Source organism: Lepidochelys kempii, chromosome 6, assembly GCF_965140285.1.
Source record: "Lepidochelys kempii isolate rLepKem1 chromosome 6, rLepKem1.hap1, whole genome shotgun sequence".
In the NCBI taxonomy this organism is placed as follows: domain Eukaryota; kingdom Metazoa; phylum Chordata; order Testudines; family Cheloniidae; genus Lepidochelys; species Lepidochelys kempii.
The window spans coordinates 88,254,247-88,272,287 of NC_136385.1; the positions used below are offsets into that span (position 1 = coordinate 88,254,247).

Here is an 18,041-nt window from a genome sequence, read left to right on the forward strand (position 1 = left end):
TTTAAATCCTATTTTGCTAATTGGTCAGTCTTTACAGGGCTATTGAAAAGTGGGTGCAGTCTGCCTTTGTACACCTGTGTATTTATCTGTAATCACATCTGTATAGCTAGCAATGTATCATGCATATATGTATTGCTGAAGCCTGGGAGAAAATGACAAACACTTTACACAACTTGCTCTTCCTGTGCATACTCTTGATTTTTGTGATACCCTATTTCTTTTTTTTAATACAACAGAAATTCACTCACACATTAAATAGGTTTGTTTTATTTCACAAAATTACTTGTTACTTACATGAACACTGACATTTTAGTTAAGGTAGCCCTTTTGAATATCATTATTCAAAAGACTTTTTCCCTCTGATCCAGAAAAGCACAGATGAAATACATATTTTGCACAGTTAAATTAGCAGTTTTTCACAGCTGAATAATAATGTAGATTCTCCTTTACAACAGAAGGGAATAGATTTTTAGAATGCTACTTCCAATGCATTCTTCATTTTAAAGAAAAAACCTAAGGAACTTGAGATGCTTTTGATTTTGTAACAAGTATTGCCCCAAAAATGTAAGTTTCCAAAAACATCCAAATGAGAGAGTTTGTGTAAGCTTCATTTTCATTACCAAAGTCATCCCAGGTGAAGAGTACTTAAGTCTTTAAGGGTTAAAACGAGATGAGACTATTAGCAAATTTCATCAAAGAAGTTCGTCAACCTCCTTGGACTTTGCATCATTTGTTTTTCTCAGTAATGCTTGTTTAAGTGCATTGATCTTCTCATCAAGTTCAGCCAATGAATATTTCTGTTTTTTAAAAAAAAAAACCAATTTACACATTGGAATTGCTACACAAGTATTCAAGCAAAACTTCACATTTTACTGCAGGAGGAGTCATTCCATATTGAAACTCGATGTTTCAGTGCTAAGATGAAAATACATTCAGAAATTTGAAAACTGACTAGTTACCTACAGCGATCTTTTAACCACCTCAATTTAGCAGGAACAAAAAAGGCTGAATATTTGACTCTTTTCAGCAACAGAACAAAGAATGGTTAACTACTTTAACAACTGATGAAAACCAGATAGTGTAAGTATCTGGCTTCTCAAAAATAGCTACCCACTACTGCTAGACAGACTTTCTACTAAAATATTTTTAAAATTTGTGCACTGAAACATATGTACAACCACACAGCTGAAAAACTGGTATTTGAAGGTAACTCGGTAACCCAACATATAGTTAACTACATATATAAAGTAATTATGCTGGCTGTGCACTTTGACAATATTGTATTAAAACATGGAACTACTCGTAAGGTACAAGCATTTCGCAAATTAAGGTAAGTAAAAGTTAATGGCACTTACATGGGGTGATTGGACCTTCCTCCTTTTGCCAGAAAAATTCTAGAGGGAATAAAGATTAACCACAGACTTAATACACAAGAGACAGATGACTGTGTTGTGGGGCCCTGGGCCGGAGCAGTTGGGAGCCCCTCCCCACCCCTTCCACCTGCATTCCCCTGCCTGCCTGGCGCTCCTGCTGGCAAGTGGGATTGCAGTGCAGGAGTGCCCATCTTTTTTCAGGGCCCAGTGGTTAATCAACCACTATTAACCTAGCATTCACCGAGGATTCCTTAAAGTCTGGAAGCTATAAGATCTATTTTATTACTGATACAGGAGTCAGTCTTCAGAGCACTGAAGGGAACACTGACCATCATTCCATAGATACCAAGAAAGCCTCTTCAATTAAGTGAATTTTAGGGGTGGGAGAAATCCCAGGCAGAATCAAACCTACTGCTTTTCCAGAGAACAGCCAGAAGCTGCTCAAACTTCTTTACACTGCCCAGCCTTTATACCCCAATCATATCCTAAATAAGGCTGCCTCCAGAGGTAATAGGGTAGTTTGATATTTAGTGCTGATGCCTTGTTCATGCTAGTTTTTTCTCCCTAAGGTTTCTCACCACTGCCAGTATCAATGGTGCAACATTCATGCAGACACAGTACGAATATACTGCTGGCAGTTTAGGCACTGACCTACACTACCTGCACCACTGCTACTGTAAACTCCATCCAAACACCTATTGCTACCCAGAGAAGATCCCAAAGCACTTTGTGTGGGGAAACTCAACATGTTAAGCAGAAAGCTCCCTCCTGCACTACCTTTAATTTCCAAATAGCCTCAAGGTGTAGCCCCATCTACAGCACATATAGCAATCCAAGTAAAAACTTAGGGCTGCATTTAAAATTTAAATTATGGCTGTTCTACTCTTTCTACCAGAAGGCTCCCTCTCCTGCTGGTGTCATTAGGAGAGGTATTCAGTCAGGAAGTGAAAATTCAGGGGAGAGGGACAGTCCATTTTAGTGACATGGAGAACTGAAGAACAAACATTTCCCCACGGTATTTAACAGGTAGTAACAGCCAAGGCAGGGTTCCCTCCTTTGCCCACTCAGTATATCCCCACTATCAACCCCATCAGCAGCTCTCTCAGTGCTCCAATGTAACAGCTGAATCCCAGGGCTCTTCTCTCTCTCTCTCTCTGACAGACAACCTGTGGAACTCCTTGCCAGAGGATGTTAAGGCCAAAACTATAACCGGGTTCAAAAAAGAACTACATAAATTCATGGCAAATAGGTCCATCAATGGCTATTAGTCAGGATGGGCAGGGATGGTGTCCCTAAGCCTCCGTTTGCCAGAAGCTGGGAATGGGCAACGGGATGAATCACTTGGTTATCGGTTGTGTTCATGCCTTCCTAAGCACCTGACATTGGCCACTGTTGGAAGACTGGATACTTCAGCTCCTGTCAGGCCCTCTACCATCAGCTCTCCATATTAGCCTTGCTTCTGCTACTCTTGGGGTTCCTCAAACCCCTCCCCCAGGCATGGGGAAGCTGCAGCAGGGTCCCCTCTCCCTCTTCACAGGCTGGCAGATTGGGGGAGCTGCAGTGGGGTCCCCACTCCCCCCTTATCCCAAGCTCAGTGCTGCAGAAGAGGAGGGGGAGGAACAGAGGTATCATCCTGTCCATCTTTCTCACAGGAAGGAGTTGAACCACCTTGAGCCGCTGGGCTCTTTGCTCTCTCTCCTCCTCCTTCCCCTCCTATGAGAACAGCAATCAGAAGGGAGAGGCTCTGCCTGTTTCTGGAAGGGCTTAAATTTGCAAGGGTGCTGGAGCTGCTTGTGTCAGTGAGAGAGGAGCTCCAGTATCTCCTGAAATCCTATCACTTGCAAAAAAAATTGAGTTAGCAATAGCACTGTTCCTCACACCAGTTCTTGACACTAATTCTCTGTGGTCATTAAAATGTAATCAGATTGTGTATAAAAGCAAGAGTGTCACCGGTATGAAAATCATACTTTTGCTCAATTTTAAGTTTTTGTAGTTTAGAAATTTCATAGTTCTATGGAAAAAGTGTTTACCACCTAACTTCATAAGATTTCCTATATCAAAGATTTAAGAAAACAAAGTCCCAACCATATGTAGGTGTGCTGAATAATGGAAGTTAGACAGAATTACTTACCACAGATAGAAAATATTCAGGGGACATTCCTTCCAACTCAAGAATTTTATCTTCAAGCTTTTTAATTCTCTGATAAATATCTCTAGGTACTGGACCACCTAGATGTAACAGTTCAAACAGGAAGAGTCAGGACACCATCTGAATGAATAACATTACTATAAGCTTAAACTTCATAGTAGAGCTTGAAGAATTCACCTACTAGCCAGAAGATGAGATTAAAAAGGTGGGTGGGGAAATAGGAAGAAGGGTAACCAATCTGGTCTGATGAGAAGCCAAGCCCTATTCAGTTGCTGAGAGAGAGAGAATGTTGCTGGAATTTCTACAAAGGTGCTGTCCCTGGACCCTGCATAGAACCTAATTCATCACCCTCCGATGTCTGGTGAATTTAAAATTCCATCCTCTCTACCTCGTGGGAGGGATAAGATTTAACACTTTCCATTCTGCAGCTGCAAAGGACAAGTCTCATCTTCTTTACCCTTCCTCTACGGGGCGTGTGTGTGTGGAGGGGCAGGGGTTGTTTTTTTTGGGGGTGGGGGTGCCTCAGTAACTCTAGTCCCTGTCTCTGGCTCATTGCTTCACAAAAATGCAGGAACATGAAACTGATGCTAGCAGTGTTTTGACAAGCAGCAGTCAGATTGGCTAGTGTGCAGAGGTTCTGGAACTGTCTGCAGACTCTCGAGGGGGGGGAAAAAAACCTTATCAGATGACACATGAAAGTTATCTTTCCAATCACCAGGCGTAGAAATTGTTTTTAGTGCAAGTAAGTTCTGCAGAAATTTATGACTTAAGTACTAGGGTGATTGGACAAATGGATTTTTTGAGACATACTTTAGTTCGAAAACCATTTATAGCCTAGAACAGCAATGATTTTGAAACAACTTTGAAAAAAAATTAACTCTAAAAGAAACTTAAGTCCTTCTTCACGCATGTTACATCCAGGATATAAAAAACAAAACCAAAACACCCCACACAGTAGGCTACAGGAGACTTAATACTGGTAAATTTTAAAAGGCAAATCCATTAGTTAGTTTTTAGCTGGTAGCATGTATTATACTCTATTCATTAATCTTCTGATAGCTGTGCGTGTGCAACTAGACATTAGCAGGCACCTCATGAACCACTGTTCTACTGATTCTGGGGAAACCTACAATCCCATGTGGTAGTGCACCAAGCATCACCACTTCAAACAGGAGGCAGCTAACAGCCATCAGCAGAGAGCAGGTGGTGACCAGTCACCTCTGGGTCCAACATCGATATCTAGAATTGCACTGGAGGGAATTCACCCCCAGAAGTGAAAGAGCAAGTGTCCTGATGGCCGTTGCCTACATTCACGGCAAGGAAGGGGGGATATTGTGGAGGAGCAAGGTGAGGGGAGAAAGACCGCCTGCTGTTTCCTGTGATTTTACCACAGCATCTTGGCCTATGACTCAGCTATCTCATCCATGTACTAAATAGAACTGACATACAAAAACATGCAACGTGATGAGGCAGATTTTATAGTACATGGCAATCTATACATTGGAGTAAATATTTAGCCCAGTAGCAGCTTTCATCCTGAAAGCTGCAACATGTGTGGTACAATGCAGACATATTTAATCTGTTTTTTTTCAAAGTAGTAACTAATGTGGCCCCACCACGCTTTTATTTCCTCTGTTGCCTGCCCATCCTCATCTTTACCTTGCATCATTTCCAGCTCCGATTTGATTCCATTAAAGAATCTAGCCCAACCCTTGCCAAACAGTATTGAAATAAGCATTATAGCCGTGGTTTAGCTTTAACTTGCTTCTCTACTTTTGGAGCACACACAGACCGCTTTGTGACCGGCTTCCCGCTCTTCCCAAATACATCACAGCAAGTCCTTGTGAGGGTTTCAAATAGTTTTTCTCCTTATGGCTGGGAAAGCTTTGGCAGGGAATAAGCTTTCTTCCTTCAAGGCCGCTCTGTGTTCAGCAGCTGTTATTTAAAACTGCTCTGCTCTCACTCCTCCTAGTGCTGCTGTCTTTTACTGCAGTGGTAGTAGAAGGGCAGCAGTGCTAGGAGAGAGCTACTCTGACAGCTGGTGAGCAGAGAACAACCCTGCAAAAAGCCCCGCCTCCCCCCTTTTTACTCCTCTGAAACAAGAAGCAGGGAGTGGGTATCTAAAGCAGGTCACATTGTGACAGCTGGAGATTTCCTGTGGGGTGCTAAGAGAAGAGAAAGATGAACTTGAGGCTTTTCCTAGGGCTGTTGACTTGGTCAGGAGTTGACCTGAGATGGATAGAAACTGAGTTGAGACCGAGAGATCTTGCAGTGTTTCAGCTGGCCTGACCCCTACAGAGAAAATTCTGCCATCTACTACTGCAGAGATGTGCTGAAAAGTATGCAATCCACAGTCATAGACTGAACTTGAAACCTTGCCTAACTGTACTATATTAGGTTTCAGAGTAACAGCCGTGTTAGTCTGTATTCGCAAAAAGAAAAGGAGTACTTGTGACACCTTAGAGACTAACCAATTTATTTGAGCATAAGCTTTCGTGAGCTACAGCTCACTTCATCGGATGCATACAGATAATTACAGTACAATCTAATATATTAATCACACAATTAAAGCATGTGGTACAAACCTGTTTGTAACCGTAAATGAGCTTCAATGTTTTGCAGTCTTTCCTCTACTGCTTGGTTTCCACAGTCACGAAGCAGGATACTTCCTTTGTGATTGGACCCGTGTGTTCCTTCAGATCTAGTCTGAGGACCATAGGTATTCACAACTCTAGAAACTAGGTTCAAAGAGGTTACACGATTACCACATGTGCGCATGTAGTCAGTTCTTCTCATATCAAGAACTTTTTCATTTAAGGAATAATGTAATGAAAATGTTTAATTTTTTTAGTACAGTAGTTTTACTAACTTCACTGTGATAACCGATCTAATTTTACTACAACTTTTAATGTGGTAAATGTCTCTGGGACTTTTAAGACTAGAGGTTCAATAAAATGCATTTCTTAAAGTATACTGCCTAATCAAAAATTAGGTATGGATAAAAATAACTCAAAGCTTTAATTTGTCTTTATCTGAGGCAAAGGGCAATTTCTCTTCCATGTGGCAAACGTTCAAGAATGTTTTGAGTGACGTTTTGTCTTTTAGCTGCTAATCTCAATAACAGCAATAGTTCCATCAGTATCTGAAAAACAAATATGACATCCAAGCTAAATTTGTGATTGGCTACAGCTTGTGTGAGAGTGGGAAGAAAAGTCAAGAAAAAGCCATGACCTAACATTATGGGATGCATTACAGCTACCACTATGTTAACAAGTAGAATATAGGGGGAAAAACCACCACAAGAATTAGCAGAAATATTAGCAAGGGAGTTCTCAATGTTTTGTTCTTTGGGTTTGCAACTTGGGAGTCTGGTTGGACCCTTCGCTGCTTCTGGATGCTCAGATAGCTGTGGCCAAGCGTGCTTTTTTTCCAACCAAGTCAAAAATCTCTTGACCAATCTTTGTGGCAAAATCCACAAATAACATTATCCATTCTTCTGGGTGGTCTTACTGCACTGTGCTGTACCTGAACACCGTTCAGGAAATTTCAGATGGTGCAGCATGCTGCTGTAGGCTTACTGCGCATTTCATGCAGCGAGCATGTTACACTTGTGCTCTGAAGTCTGCATTGGCTTTGTTTCCAATTCTTTTTTCCAGGTGCAAATAAATGTGCTGGTTTTGACTTATCAAAAGGTCTGAACAGTATGGAACCTCTTCTATAATACTGTGCTGAAGCTAAAACACTTCAACTAACAGCCTCAGGTTTAAAAAAGAAGGGACCTTAACTCTGGACCTCAATTCTCCAATCTTTCTCCTGGCACAACAGAAAATGGTTAAGCTTTGCAACATGCTAGGACGCTAATCCACTGTATTATCCTAGACTTTTTCTAAACGGGTGATTGAGTGGGTAGCACAGGTAGACTTTCAATTTTCAGGAGGGGCGGGGAGTACTTTCATTATTGTATTTCAAATAAGTTGTACATGTGCCTAGACAGCACTGATCAGGCACATTTTTGCACACTTAATTTCAGCACTTGGGAGATTTTTGGGTCAATTCCCTACTGTTCCAGATTTCCTGTGTGACCTCTGGCAAAGTACTTGGCCTCTTTGTGCCTGAAGAGTAGTACTTCTCTACCTCCTAGGGTGTTGGGAGAATTAATATATTAAAGACTGTGAGGTGTTCAGATACTACAGTGATGGGGGCCATATAATTCCCTAACTAGACAGAGAGAATAAGGATTATTTTATACACTTTTTTTCCCTGTTTTTTCCCCCCTTTTAAAATGTTTTGGGGGGAGAATCTTGCTCGCTGGGTTGTCCCCTCCCATGCAGTGCTGCTGCACCCTCTCCATCATCAGAACAGTACTGAGAGGAGATGGCAAGAGTTTAAGACCTCCCACAACATTGGCCAAGGAACTTAGTGGGGATGGAGAAGAGATCAACACCTTCCACTCAGGATGGCTAGAGCAGTCTCCTCTTCCTCATGTGGCAATGTCCACTAGCAGTAAGTGAAGGAGCATTTAATATCTGAGCAATCCCTGGGATAATGAAGAAAACGTAAAGCCTTGCAGTACAATAATTCTGTAATTATAACTTAATCTGGGTTTGCCTCCCTTTTCAATACAACTATTTTGGTTAGAGAGATGTTGATAGTTTAAAAAAAAAATCCAATTCCTTAGCTATGTTGCTAAAACCAATTTAAATTGTTAAATACAAATAATACTTTTTTTCACCTACACATTGGGATTTTGGGTTTTTCTTTTTTTTAAATCTTTCATCTCAGACAATGAAGACAGACTAGTTTATTTTTGCTTCTGGTAAAAGACACCTTTAGGTTCTCATACACTTGTACCGTGCTGCTGGCTTTGGGATGGAAACTTTGCAGGGGGAATGATTCAAAACTGTTTTTATTAGACAAATCAATACAAATGTTTCCATGATATTTTTAATGTTCTATACAAGAATGTACACATTTCAGTTGAGCCACATTTGATCAGGCATTGTCCCCATCTGGACAGTGTTCATTGTGGCGAATATATTTTGAAGACAAAATTACATAGATATTAATTAATTACTGCTTACCCTTTACATGACTTTTAAATCCAGGATAAGGTGTGAAAACTGCATCTGTTCTGGCACAGCTGTTCTCTAAGGAAATTTAAAAAATTAGAGCCCTTAAGTGCATATTTGTAAATTAAAATGCTCTGACCACTGGCTTTTGGCACATCAAATTTAAATTCCTCTTCCTCCAAGGTATGAAAGGCCTAGGCCCCAGTCCTGTGAACACTTATATACAAGTGGACCCACTGAGTTCAATGGGACTACTCACCTGTATAAAATTATTCACATGTGTAAATGTTTTCAGGATTAGAACAATAATCTGTTCCAATTTACATGTGTTCTAATTGTCCTCATCTCCTTGGTCCATATGTTTCTCCATATCTACTTATTGCTTCCTTTTCTTTCAACCCCTACTTTAGGTTTGGTTTTCTATCTTTGTGCCCATAAACTCTTCTCCCTCTTCTTCAAGTCCCTCCTTAAAGCTAGTTTCTTCCATGAATCCTTCTTATTGTAGAGGGGGCTCCACATCAGTGCATCTTGTTCCACTTTCCCTTCTCTATATTGATGTCCTGTGGCTTTATTATTATTAATAGTAGTAGTATTGTAGCTTGTAAAATCTGAGCCCCCCCCCACCCAAGAACAGAGCCCATCTCTCATTTTCTCTCATCATATTCTAGCATTTGTATTTTATTCTTGTCCATGTACTTAGAGCAATATTAATGGGTTTTTATAATAAAATGAGCATAACAGAGAAGTTCTAGAATCAGCTCTTCTGCATGTAAGCTTACTTAATATAACTTTAAAGTGACATTATCTAGCACCTCTTAAACAGTCTATTCACTTTTAATGTTTCTGAATATTAGTCTAACTTTTATAATTTCATTCCAACTTGTATGAAAGTTATAAAACTGATCTTTGAGATCTAAAGCATAGCAGGCACAACAATTATTTGTGATATTTGGGTTAATAGCTACTGGGAAGATACTAGAGGACATAGGAAAACTGCAGTAGTTTACTCATTTATAGATAAGTCTCTTCAAAACACTTTTTTACAATTGTTTTCCTCTGTATATTATCACTGAGTGTTTAAGTAGGACACATTTAAAAAAACAACTTAAGACCCTTCACATTTTTCATTAGTAACTTAGTACTAAATTTAGAATTCTCTAGTAATGTAAATAATTTACAATGAAATATATTCTCTTTTAATCAAACTATTATACTTCTCTAAGTTTGGACTTTCAAGAAACAATTGGTAAGACATTATTTGCACTGCAATTCTCCTCCATTAACTTAATTTAGTGTTCCTTTTTAAAGTCAACAATTACAATAACTTCATAAAATAAGTATCTTCACATTAATGAGGCCATTTGATTATAGACTCTGTAGTTTTTAAAATATAGTAACAGCTCCTCTTAATCAGTATGGACTCCATGAAACTTAGAAAGATCAGAACACTAGTACTGGGAGATTTCAGGAGTAGCAGCTGTATTAGTCTGTATCCGCAAAAAGAACAGGAGTACTTGTGACACCTTAGACACTAACAAATTTGAGCATAAGCTTTCATGGGCTACAGCCCACTTCATTGGATGCATAGAATGGAACATATACACACACACACGAAAAGGTGGAGTAGAGGCTAATTAAGATGAGCTATTATCAGCAGGAGAAAAAAAAACTTTGTCTATCCAATTTCCACATCACACATACAAATGGTCTTTGTTTTTTTAAATATAAACTATTTTAAAAATGAAGTTTGTTTTTAAAATATAAATGACATTTTAAAACAAAAATAATGTTTAAATTGCGAGGAAGATTAAACTCTGGTTGGATAATTACCTTGATTACAATCAATAACATTGCAAAATTCCCTGACATTATTTTCATTGATCTCAGCTTGTTTCCTCTCAATGAAGGCTGATATCCTCCTGTCAATCTGCAGGTAATAAACATGGAAACATATCTATTTCATTGTTGTAATTCAAAAAGAAAGAGGCCATTTCTCAAATCTAGACAAGATGGTCACTTACTTCTGCTTTTCCAGCTTTTATCTGGACCACTTCTGGGTCAAAATTAATATGAACCTCTTTCATATCTCCTGAATCATAACATGTATATTTTTCTTCTATCTGTGAGGTACTATCAGATAATTTTGAATTTGTATCCAACTTCTTGCCTTCTGTTTTATCTGCATCTTCAACAGTGACTATATTTTCCTCTTTAATCATTGACTGGAGTTTTTCTAAAAGAGGCTGAAACAAAAAAGTATATATGGTAGGGTTTAAAATAGCCACATGCTTCTCATTGCAATTTCTAAAAAGACTGGTTAAAATAATTTGAGACACCATAGACTATCAACCTGATATACAATCCAATAAAAAACTAAAAATATAGCACTTCCAAATTTTATGCCCTTATGACCACAGCCTGTTACAGGTTTGTATATGAGAAATTGAAAAAATCCAAAATGTCTGAGCAAATCTGTCTGCTGCTCATCTGTTATGAACCAAATCAAAGCTTCAGCCTTCGCCACCAATGACACTTAATTAACATGTCATTCAGATGCCTACTCAGAACACTAGGCTTAGTATTTTTCCTCCTTAACATGAGAGCCAATGCTCTCATTCTGTAAAGCCCTTACTTTATCACTACAGATTCTCCACTTGAAACTGCAGTTGCCCAAAGTGTATGAGACAACACAGACATGAAATATATAGGTGTTATGCTGAACAATCATGCTTTTCTTGATACGGCTGATTATCTACTTATATTACAAAATTAAATGAGAGAAAGCACTGGTATCCATAGCAGCAAAATAAATGCTTATCATTCTACCGGATGTTCTTGCACAAGATGTAAAAACAAAAGCCTAGCACAAAAATAAGTTGTACTACACATCTTTCCCGCCCCCCCACTTAAAGTCTTCTCTGAATTTTATAGCTTCTTTCTCCCCTACAAAACTAGGATTAATTATTACTTTTAACAGGACAATTTCTACCAGTCTAATTTCCTGAAAAGGAATGAAATTAGTGTCTACATTTAAGGAGACAGCAAGTAATTTTTACTTGCTTTTAACCTTACATTTTGTCTTTTTTTGTTTACACATCGAGTCTTTAATATGATAAAACAAAGGCCCTTTTTCATCCTGTAGACTAGCAAGTTAACAAGTTCCTCTAATTTTACCCCATCCCCCCAAATACAATACACTTGAATCATTCACTGAACAGATAAAATGAAAAATTTGAAATGTATTCAAATCACCACCTTCTTCAGATGTCAGATCACGGAGCAGCAAGGGCTCAATTCTGTTCAGCTATTGACTGGCCAAAAAACCCAAAACCAACCAACCACACACACACAATCACAACTAAATTACAGTGTAGTTGCTACTTCTGATAGGGCCAAAAAGTTTCAAATAGTTAACAAAAATGCAGTGACTGGCTACTTGGCAAAATGAGACATTAATGTCAAATTACTTTCTTGTTAAAACCTATGCTGAAAATGTTTAATTGCAGTAAGACACTCCAGGATGTGTCATGCTGGGATAATGCCACTTCTTGAACCACTGAAAGCACTCCATGAGCCTCAAAACTCACCCAAGGCATGGAGTCATTATCATAGCATGACACACACCTGCCGTGTCTTATTGCTTAATTATAACTCACCATAGATGGAAATGTATTGAATTTACAATGCAAGTCTAGAAATCAATGGGGCTGCATTTGTTCAATCTTCTTACCCTTAGTGGCCTGGTAGGCTATTCCCACAACTGTTCTGACAACTCTGTAAGATAACAGGTTTGAGTACCTATGAAGTGTAGTGGAATCCCAAATGTATAACATACTTGCATGCTTCTTAAGTTAAATACTTCAATACCAAATCAAAACAATTGAAAATATGCAGTTTATATGATCTAGCTACATTTAAATGCAGCTAGATCTCTTTGGTCAAGTTTAAAGTGTCCAATAAAATATTTACCTGCAAATATAAAATATGTTGTTGAAGTGCACTAAAGAGCAATGTAGGCTGGAGTGCCGAAGTACTTTGAAGCTTGCTCCAATCGATTACAATTTTCACCGCATCATCTCCAAGGTTAAGCTTCAAAAGGGCAAACAAGCATTATCACAAAAATTACACCATTATGCTGTATTACAGAATGTCATAGAAGTATATGGGACTTCTACAGGATAACAAAAATTCTCAGCCTGTTGATTGCATTTTATGTGAAAGAAGAATGGTTTTAAAATGTTAGTCTTGCATTGAAACTTCAATTGTAACTGTCACTCCAAGTAAATTACTGTGTATGTTTGCATGAAGTCTGATTTTTTTTAAAAATACTCTTTAGTTCATGCAAAAAAAAATGGCATTGGTTAACTTAGCCTTTTAATCTGTCAGCTGTTAAATCAGTCTATCAAATCAGCTTCTATCAACTGTTACAATAAAATATTTTGTTTATTACTGTAGTTTGCTTTTATTTTAGCTGGTTTGACAGCATAGCTAGTGACAAGACAAAGCCACCAATATACTTGTTTCATAGAGATTATTGCTTTGCAATTGGTGGGGGAAAAAATAGGTAAAACGTGTGTTTAATTACTGGTATGTTAAAATAAACTGTGGCCTTGATTCTGAGGTGTGCTGAGTGCTTGCAACTCCCACTAGGAAGTGTGGGCACCAAGCACCCTTCCAGATCAGGTTTTAGTCTAAAAAGAATTTTAAATTACATTTTTCTTTTGCAAGAAGCCTACATAAATAAATCTTTACCAAACCCCAGGTTAAGCAAAATGCAGACTGTGCAGCAGGATCTTCTCCACCCCATGAAACCTACTTCAAAATCCAAGTTTAACTTTTCTATGCAACTGAACCATTGCAAACCCATACTACAAAAACAAATTCCATGAGATTATACTCCTTAACGAAAACGATGTACAATTTACAGATTATGCACATATTGAAGTTAGCTTTTAGAAACTGCGTTGATCATGCATCTATTAAACCTCTAATCAATGTGCATGTTTATAAAAATTTCATTTTACAGTACTACACTTCATTAATGATCACTAATGAAATGCATGCATGCTCTTCATTTTCACCTCTATTTTTGTTTCAATAAAACTTGCTGCTCTCACAGAGCCTGATCCTGAGAAATAGTAAGCACTAGACAACTTCAACCAAAGCCAAATAGGTTGTTTTCCAACCAAATAAGGCATTAAAGACTCCCCAAAAGTGAATGAAGAGCTCTACACTTAGGCATAATTCCTATTTAAAATCAACAGGGGTTGCATGATTCAGTGACACTCAGAATCAGGTCCATAATTCCTAATTCATTCACATACTTGTGCTGCTAGATCAATATGATGCTCACAAATAGTGCAAGCTCCCAGTTTTTAAAAAGAAAATTAGACTACAGCTAGATGATTCTGAGTTTGCATGCCTGAAGCAGAATACCTTTAACATATACCTGCCCAAAGTAGGGGCCAGCTAATGGGACCAAACGTGGGTAAGAAAACAGAATGCATGTATTTAGTTCTTGAGGATTTCAACAATTTTTTTAAAGGGCTGACAATTGAAGATTGAAACAATGAGCAAAAATAGATCTGAAGCACAACATACATAGTGAGAATCAAATGTGAATAAAGTAAACAGAATGCTAGCAATACACTGGGAGGCAAAGCAATTTAATATTTAACTACTTTACATATTTGCAGTAAAAACAAGAACAGTGATATACCTAAAAAAAGATATGAAGCTGATCCTGCATCCTTAAACAGGCAGCATTCTCATTCCTGTTCTGCTTGAGTAAATGTGCAAGATCAGAGCCTAAGCCAATACACAGGAAAGGAGATGGGGGACTCACCAATTCGTATAGCGGCAGAAAAACTAGTGAAATGAATCTGTATTTTTCTTCTTACTCAGCATCAAAATTCTAAAAACTAACAGTCACAACAGGTTCAAGCTTTCCATCTTTTGGTTCAGCTAGATATAATATCTAATATTTTTAGCTATATTTAAAGCAAGATTTTATTCTTTTTGGTATTTAACCTGCACATACTGTATCAGGAAAATTCATGCTTTGGTAAGAATGCTCATTTTGAGCATTTTATTTACCTAAGAAAGTGAAATTTAATGTACATTTTATTTAGCTTATGAGATAATTTATCTGCATCTATGGTGCCAATCAGGCATACATGCATACGCACAGTTTGTGCTAAATGTTTCCACAAAACAATATACAATACACTATTTTGGATATTGTTACTTATAATGTCTGCTAACAGTCAGTGGGAGTACCTATACCATGTATTATAGATTAAAAAGAGTACTCCTCAATGATCCCGCTTTTCAAATAGTCACAGCAACAGTTGTATGCTTCACTTGATATTTTGTGGCTCCTATTTAGGCAGTTCAAAGTGCAGAAACTTAGCAAGATTTTTGAATGGGAATAATTTAGTGATAAACAGTTAAAAAGGGTAAGTGAAAAGATTGGGGTTTTTTATTCACAGGCACGCTTTAATCACGCGTAAAGACTAACCCCTATGTATTACTACACTAATAAATACTGAATACGCAAATTAAGCTGTCATAGTAATGTTTCCTCTTTCCTTAGACTTGTAAGGACTGTGATAAACAGACTGAAAAGTAATAGTTTCTGCAGCTACTACACTAGTACTGGCTGACAATCTATTTTGTTGCAGTTGACGGTAACTTTAAGTCACTCCATCACAATGGATATCTTTGCGGCTTGATCAGCATGTGGACCTTACTACACATGTGCTAGTAGGCCCAGAATCTAAAATACAGCCCTATAAGTAGCCAAGCTTCGGGTAACCATTGAAGTACTGAATAAGGGACAGAGCTTAACCATTTTTAAAACATTAAGTGCAAGGATTTAAGCTGTTACATAGGGTGTGTCATCTTTAGCATCAGGTACCTAGTTTACATTATGTATATATGCCAGCTCTTGCTTTTTATATATGAGGTTGACATTTCTGCAGTGTTGCGAAGCACAAAAGGAACAGTGCTTCTTTACAGTAACATGCATATAGTAGTGGTCACAGAATATAATTTTTTTTCTTCACCCACTCAGTTGTTGTCATTAAAGAAGAATTATGGAAAATGCTGTCCACAATACAAAGGGAGGCTTTTGTGTAATGCTAGCCTGATACATCTAATACTTAGCACTTTACTACCTCTGAGCACTGTATAACCATTAACCAATCCACACAGCATTCCTATTAGAGAGACAGGCGAGTGTTGTTACAGATGTAGAAAAACTAAGATACATAAAGGTTAATGCCCAAGTTTTCAGACCCTTTATTTTGAGTGCTTAGATAGCTATGGTCTGACTAGTAAAGGGTGCACAGCAGCTGCAGCGCCCACTTGAAATGGCAAGAGAGGAGACTTGTTTTTACCAATACAAAAAGAAGTCAGACAATGTTTAGTGGCTAGACTGAGGAATAGTTGGGGAAAGTAGATATCTACTTTACAAAAAGATTAAGAAAATGTTTGAAGTGGTATATATTTCTCTCCCTCTAACTCACCCTTCAGATGTAGCTTCTAACCTTGGGCCCTAAACACTTGTGCATGGTTTAACTTCACAAACTTGAGACGTTCCACTGATTTCAACAGAGGTACTCATGAACTCACAGGACTGGGATTTTTTGGGGATTGTAAACAATTTGAGTCAAGGACTATGTCTGCCCATGGACCCTGATCTTGATCACAGCCTCTGAGCACTACTGTAATATCACTACTTAATGACAGTGGGCTCTCCTCACCTCTAAAAACAGGCCCCAGATTTTTCATCTTAAAGCACCCCCAAAACTGCAGCCACTTCTAAAAATATGGCCCAAAGAAACTTGCTCATGCCCCACAGCAGCAAAGTCATTGGCAGAGCCAAGCCCAAAAGTCTACGTAGTTCTAACTTCAAGTGTCTTGATCATTTTTTTCCAATTTATAATGGACTACTTAATGGTTTGTGGACAACACTCATACTAACCTGTTGTGTGTGATAAAATCTACAGACTTTGTCATATGAAAAAAATTTCCTTCATAAATAAATTAATACATTTAGGCATATACTCTGCAGGCAATAGTCAAATTTTTAAAGCCACAGTTAACAGCAACACATTTGCTTTGCTGTTAACATGAAACAAAGTAGCAATGAGAGTCTGTACACCATCCATCACTCAAGTAGCAGCAAGATATTTGATCCTTGGTAACAGCAGGTACCAAATGACCATGAAAGCACTCCCAAATGAAAGGATTCCTCCCCCCCCCCTTATAAGGGAGTCTTGGCTGGATTATGAATTGCAAGTCGACTTCTCACCAAATAAACCCAAATTGTCCTATCGCCCGCCCCCCAGGCACACCCCCTGCTGCCTTTGGTTACTTTCATCCCCTCGCCCTGGACAGCTGCTACGCCCCCCAGGGGTCTCTCCCCACCACCATGCCCCCTTGCCTGTAACTCTGCTGCTCCCCACAAACGGGCTCACCTCCCATGCCCCTACCAGCAGGGATTTGCACCATCCCCTGCCCCACAGAGGTGCTGCTGCTACCGCCGCCCGCCCGCCGCTCTGCCCTCACTGACCTGCCCCGTCAGCCTGGTCAGGGAGCGCAGGGCGCCGCTCAGCACCTCCCTGGCGGCCGGAGCGGCGAGAGTCTCCGGCGTGTGGGCATCGGGCTGACGCTGGTTGGGCTCCCCCACGGCGGCCATGACACCTGGCCAGGCTGCTGGCTGCGGGGACCATTCCTCCGCCGCCGTCGCTCTGAGATGACGAGTCCCACGGGCGGCCGGAGTGCGGCGGAGAGCCGGGTGTGTCCCCGCCCACAGGCCCGACTGACGGGCGGAGCGGCCAATCCTCGGCTCCGCTCTCGGGCCAGGCCTGCGAAGGGCAGCGGGGGCTGCTGAGCCCTGGCTGAGCCGGGGACTGTTGTATCGAAGCAGGGAAGGGCCCGCTGGCAGAGCCCTTCCCCGGCACCCGAGAGCCGGCCAGTGTTGGCCCCTGTCTCCTGAATGCCCTCTGCCAGGGACTGGAGTTTGGGGGCAGGGTCCTGGTGCGGGCTCTGGGTCTGCCAGCCAGCGAGTTCAACCCCCCTGAGTCAATCATGAGACTGGCTTTAAAATCGTGGTTCTTAGCTTCGCGGGTTGAAGCTTTGCAGGGTCACCCTGTCAGGCTTGTCTCTGCAGCCCTACGGATTAGAACCTGAATGTTTTAAAATGAAAGGTGAGCTCCCCGGGTAATAGCCTGGGGGCTTTTAGAAAAACACCAGAGTATTGTGAGACTTGTGACAATATAGACAATGTGGGCAACATGGTTTTTGTGGAGTTGTTGCGTTGGGATGTTTTGGGTTCCAGGTTTGAGGGTTCAGTAGGGATGGCTGGATTGGCTCTATTTTGACAGTACAGTTTGGGGCGGGTAGATCCAGCTTTACCTTTCTGTTTGGAGCAGCTGCCTGATC

General features: G+C 39.8%; 1 protein-coding gene across 1 annotated transcript; it reads right to left on the reverse strand.

Moving 5' to 3' along the window:
* Positions 1-251: 251 nt before the first annotated feature.
* On the reverse strand, positions 252-17,370 carry MBIP (MAP3K12 binding inhibitory protein 1). The gene is made up of 9 exons (XM_073349056.1): positions 17,170-17,370; positions 12,561-12,680; positions 10,613-10,834; positions 10,422-10,545; positions 8,604-8,669; positions 6,108-6,260; positions 3,505-3,602; positions 1,356-1,394; positions 252-797 (listed from the first exon to the last, which is right to left on the reverse strand). The coding sequence occupies exons 1-9, from the start codon at positions 17,293-17,295 to the stop codon at positions 693-695; spliced, it is 1,053 nt and encodes a 350-aa protein (XP_073205157.1). The 5' UTR covers positions 17,296-17,370; the 3' UTR covers positions 252-692.
* Between the last annotated feature and the right edge of the window lie 671 nt (positions 17,371-18,041).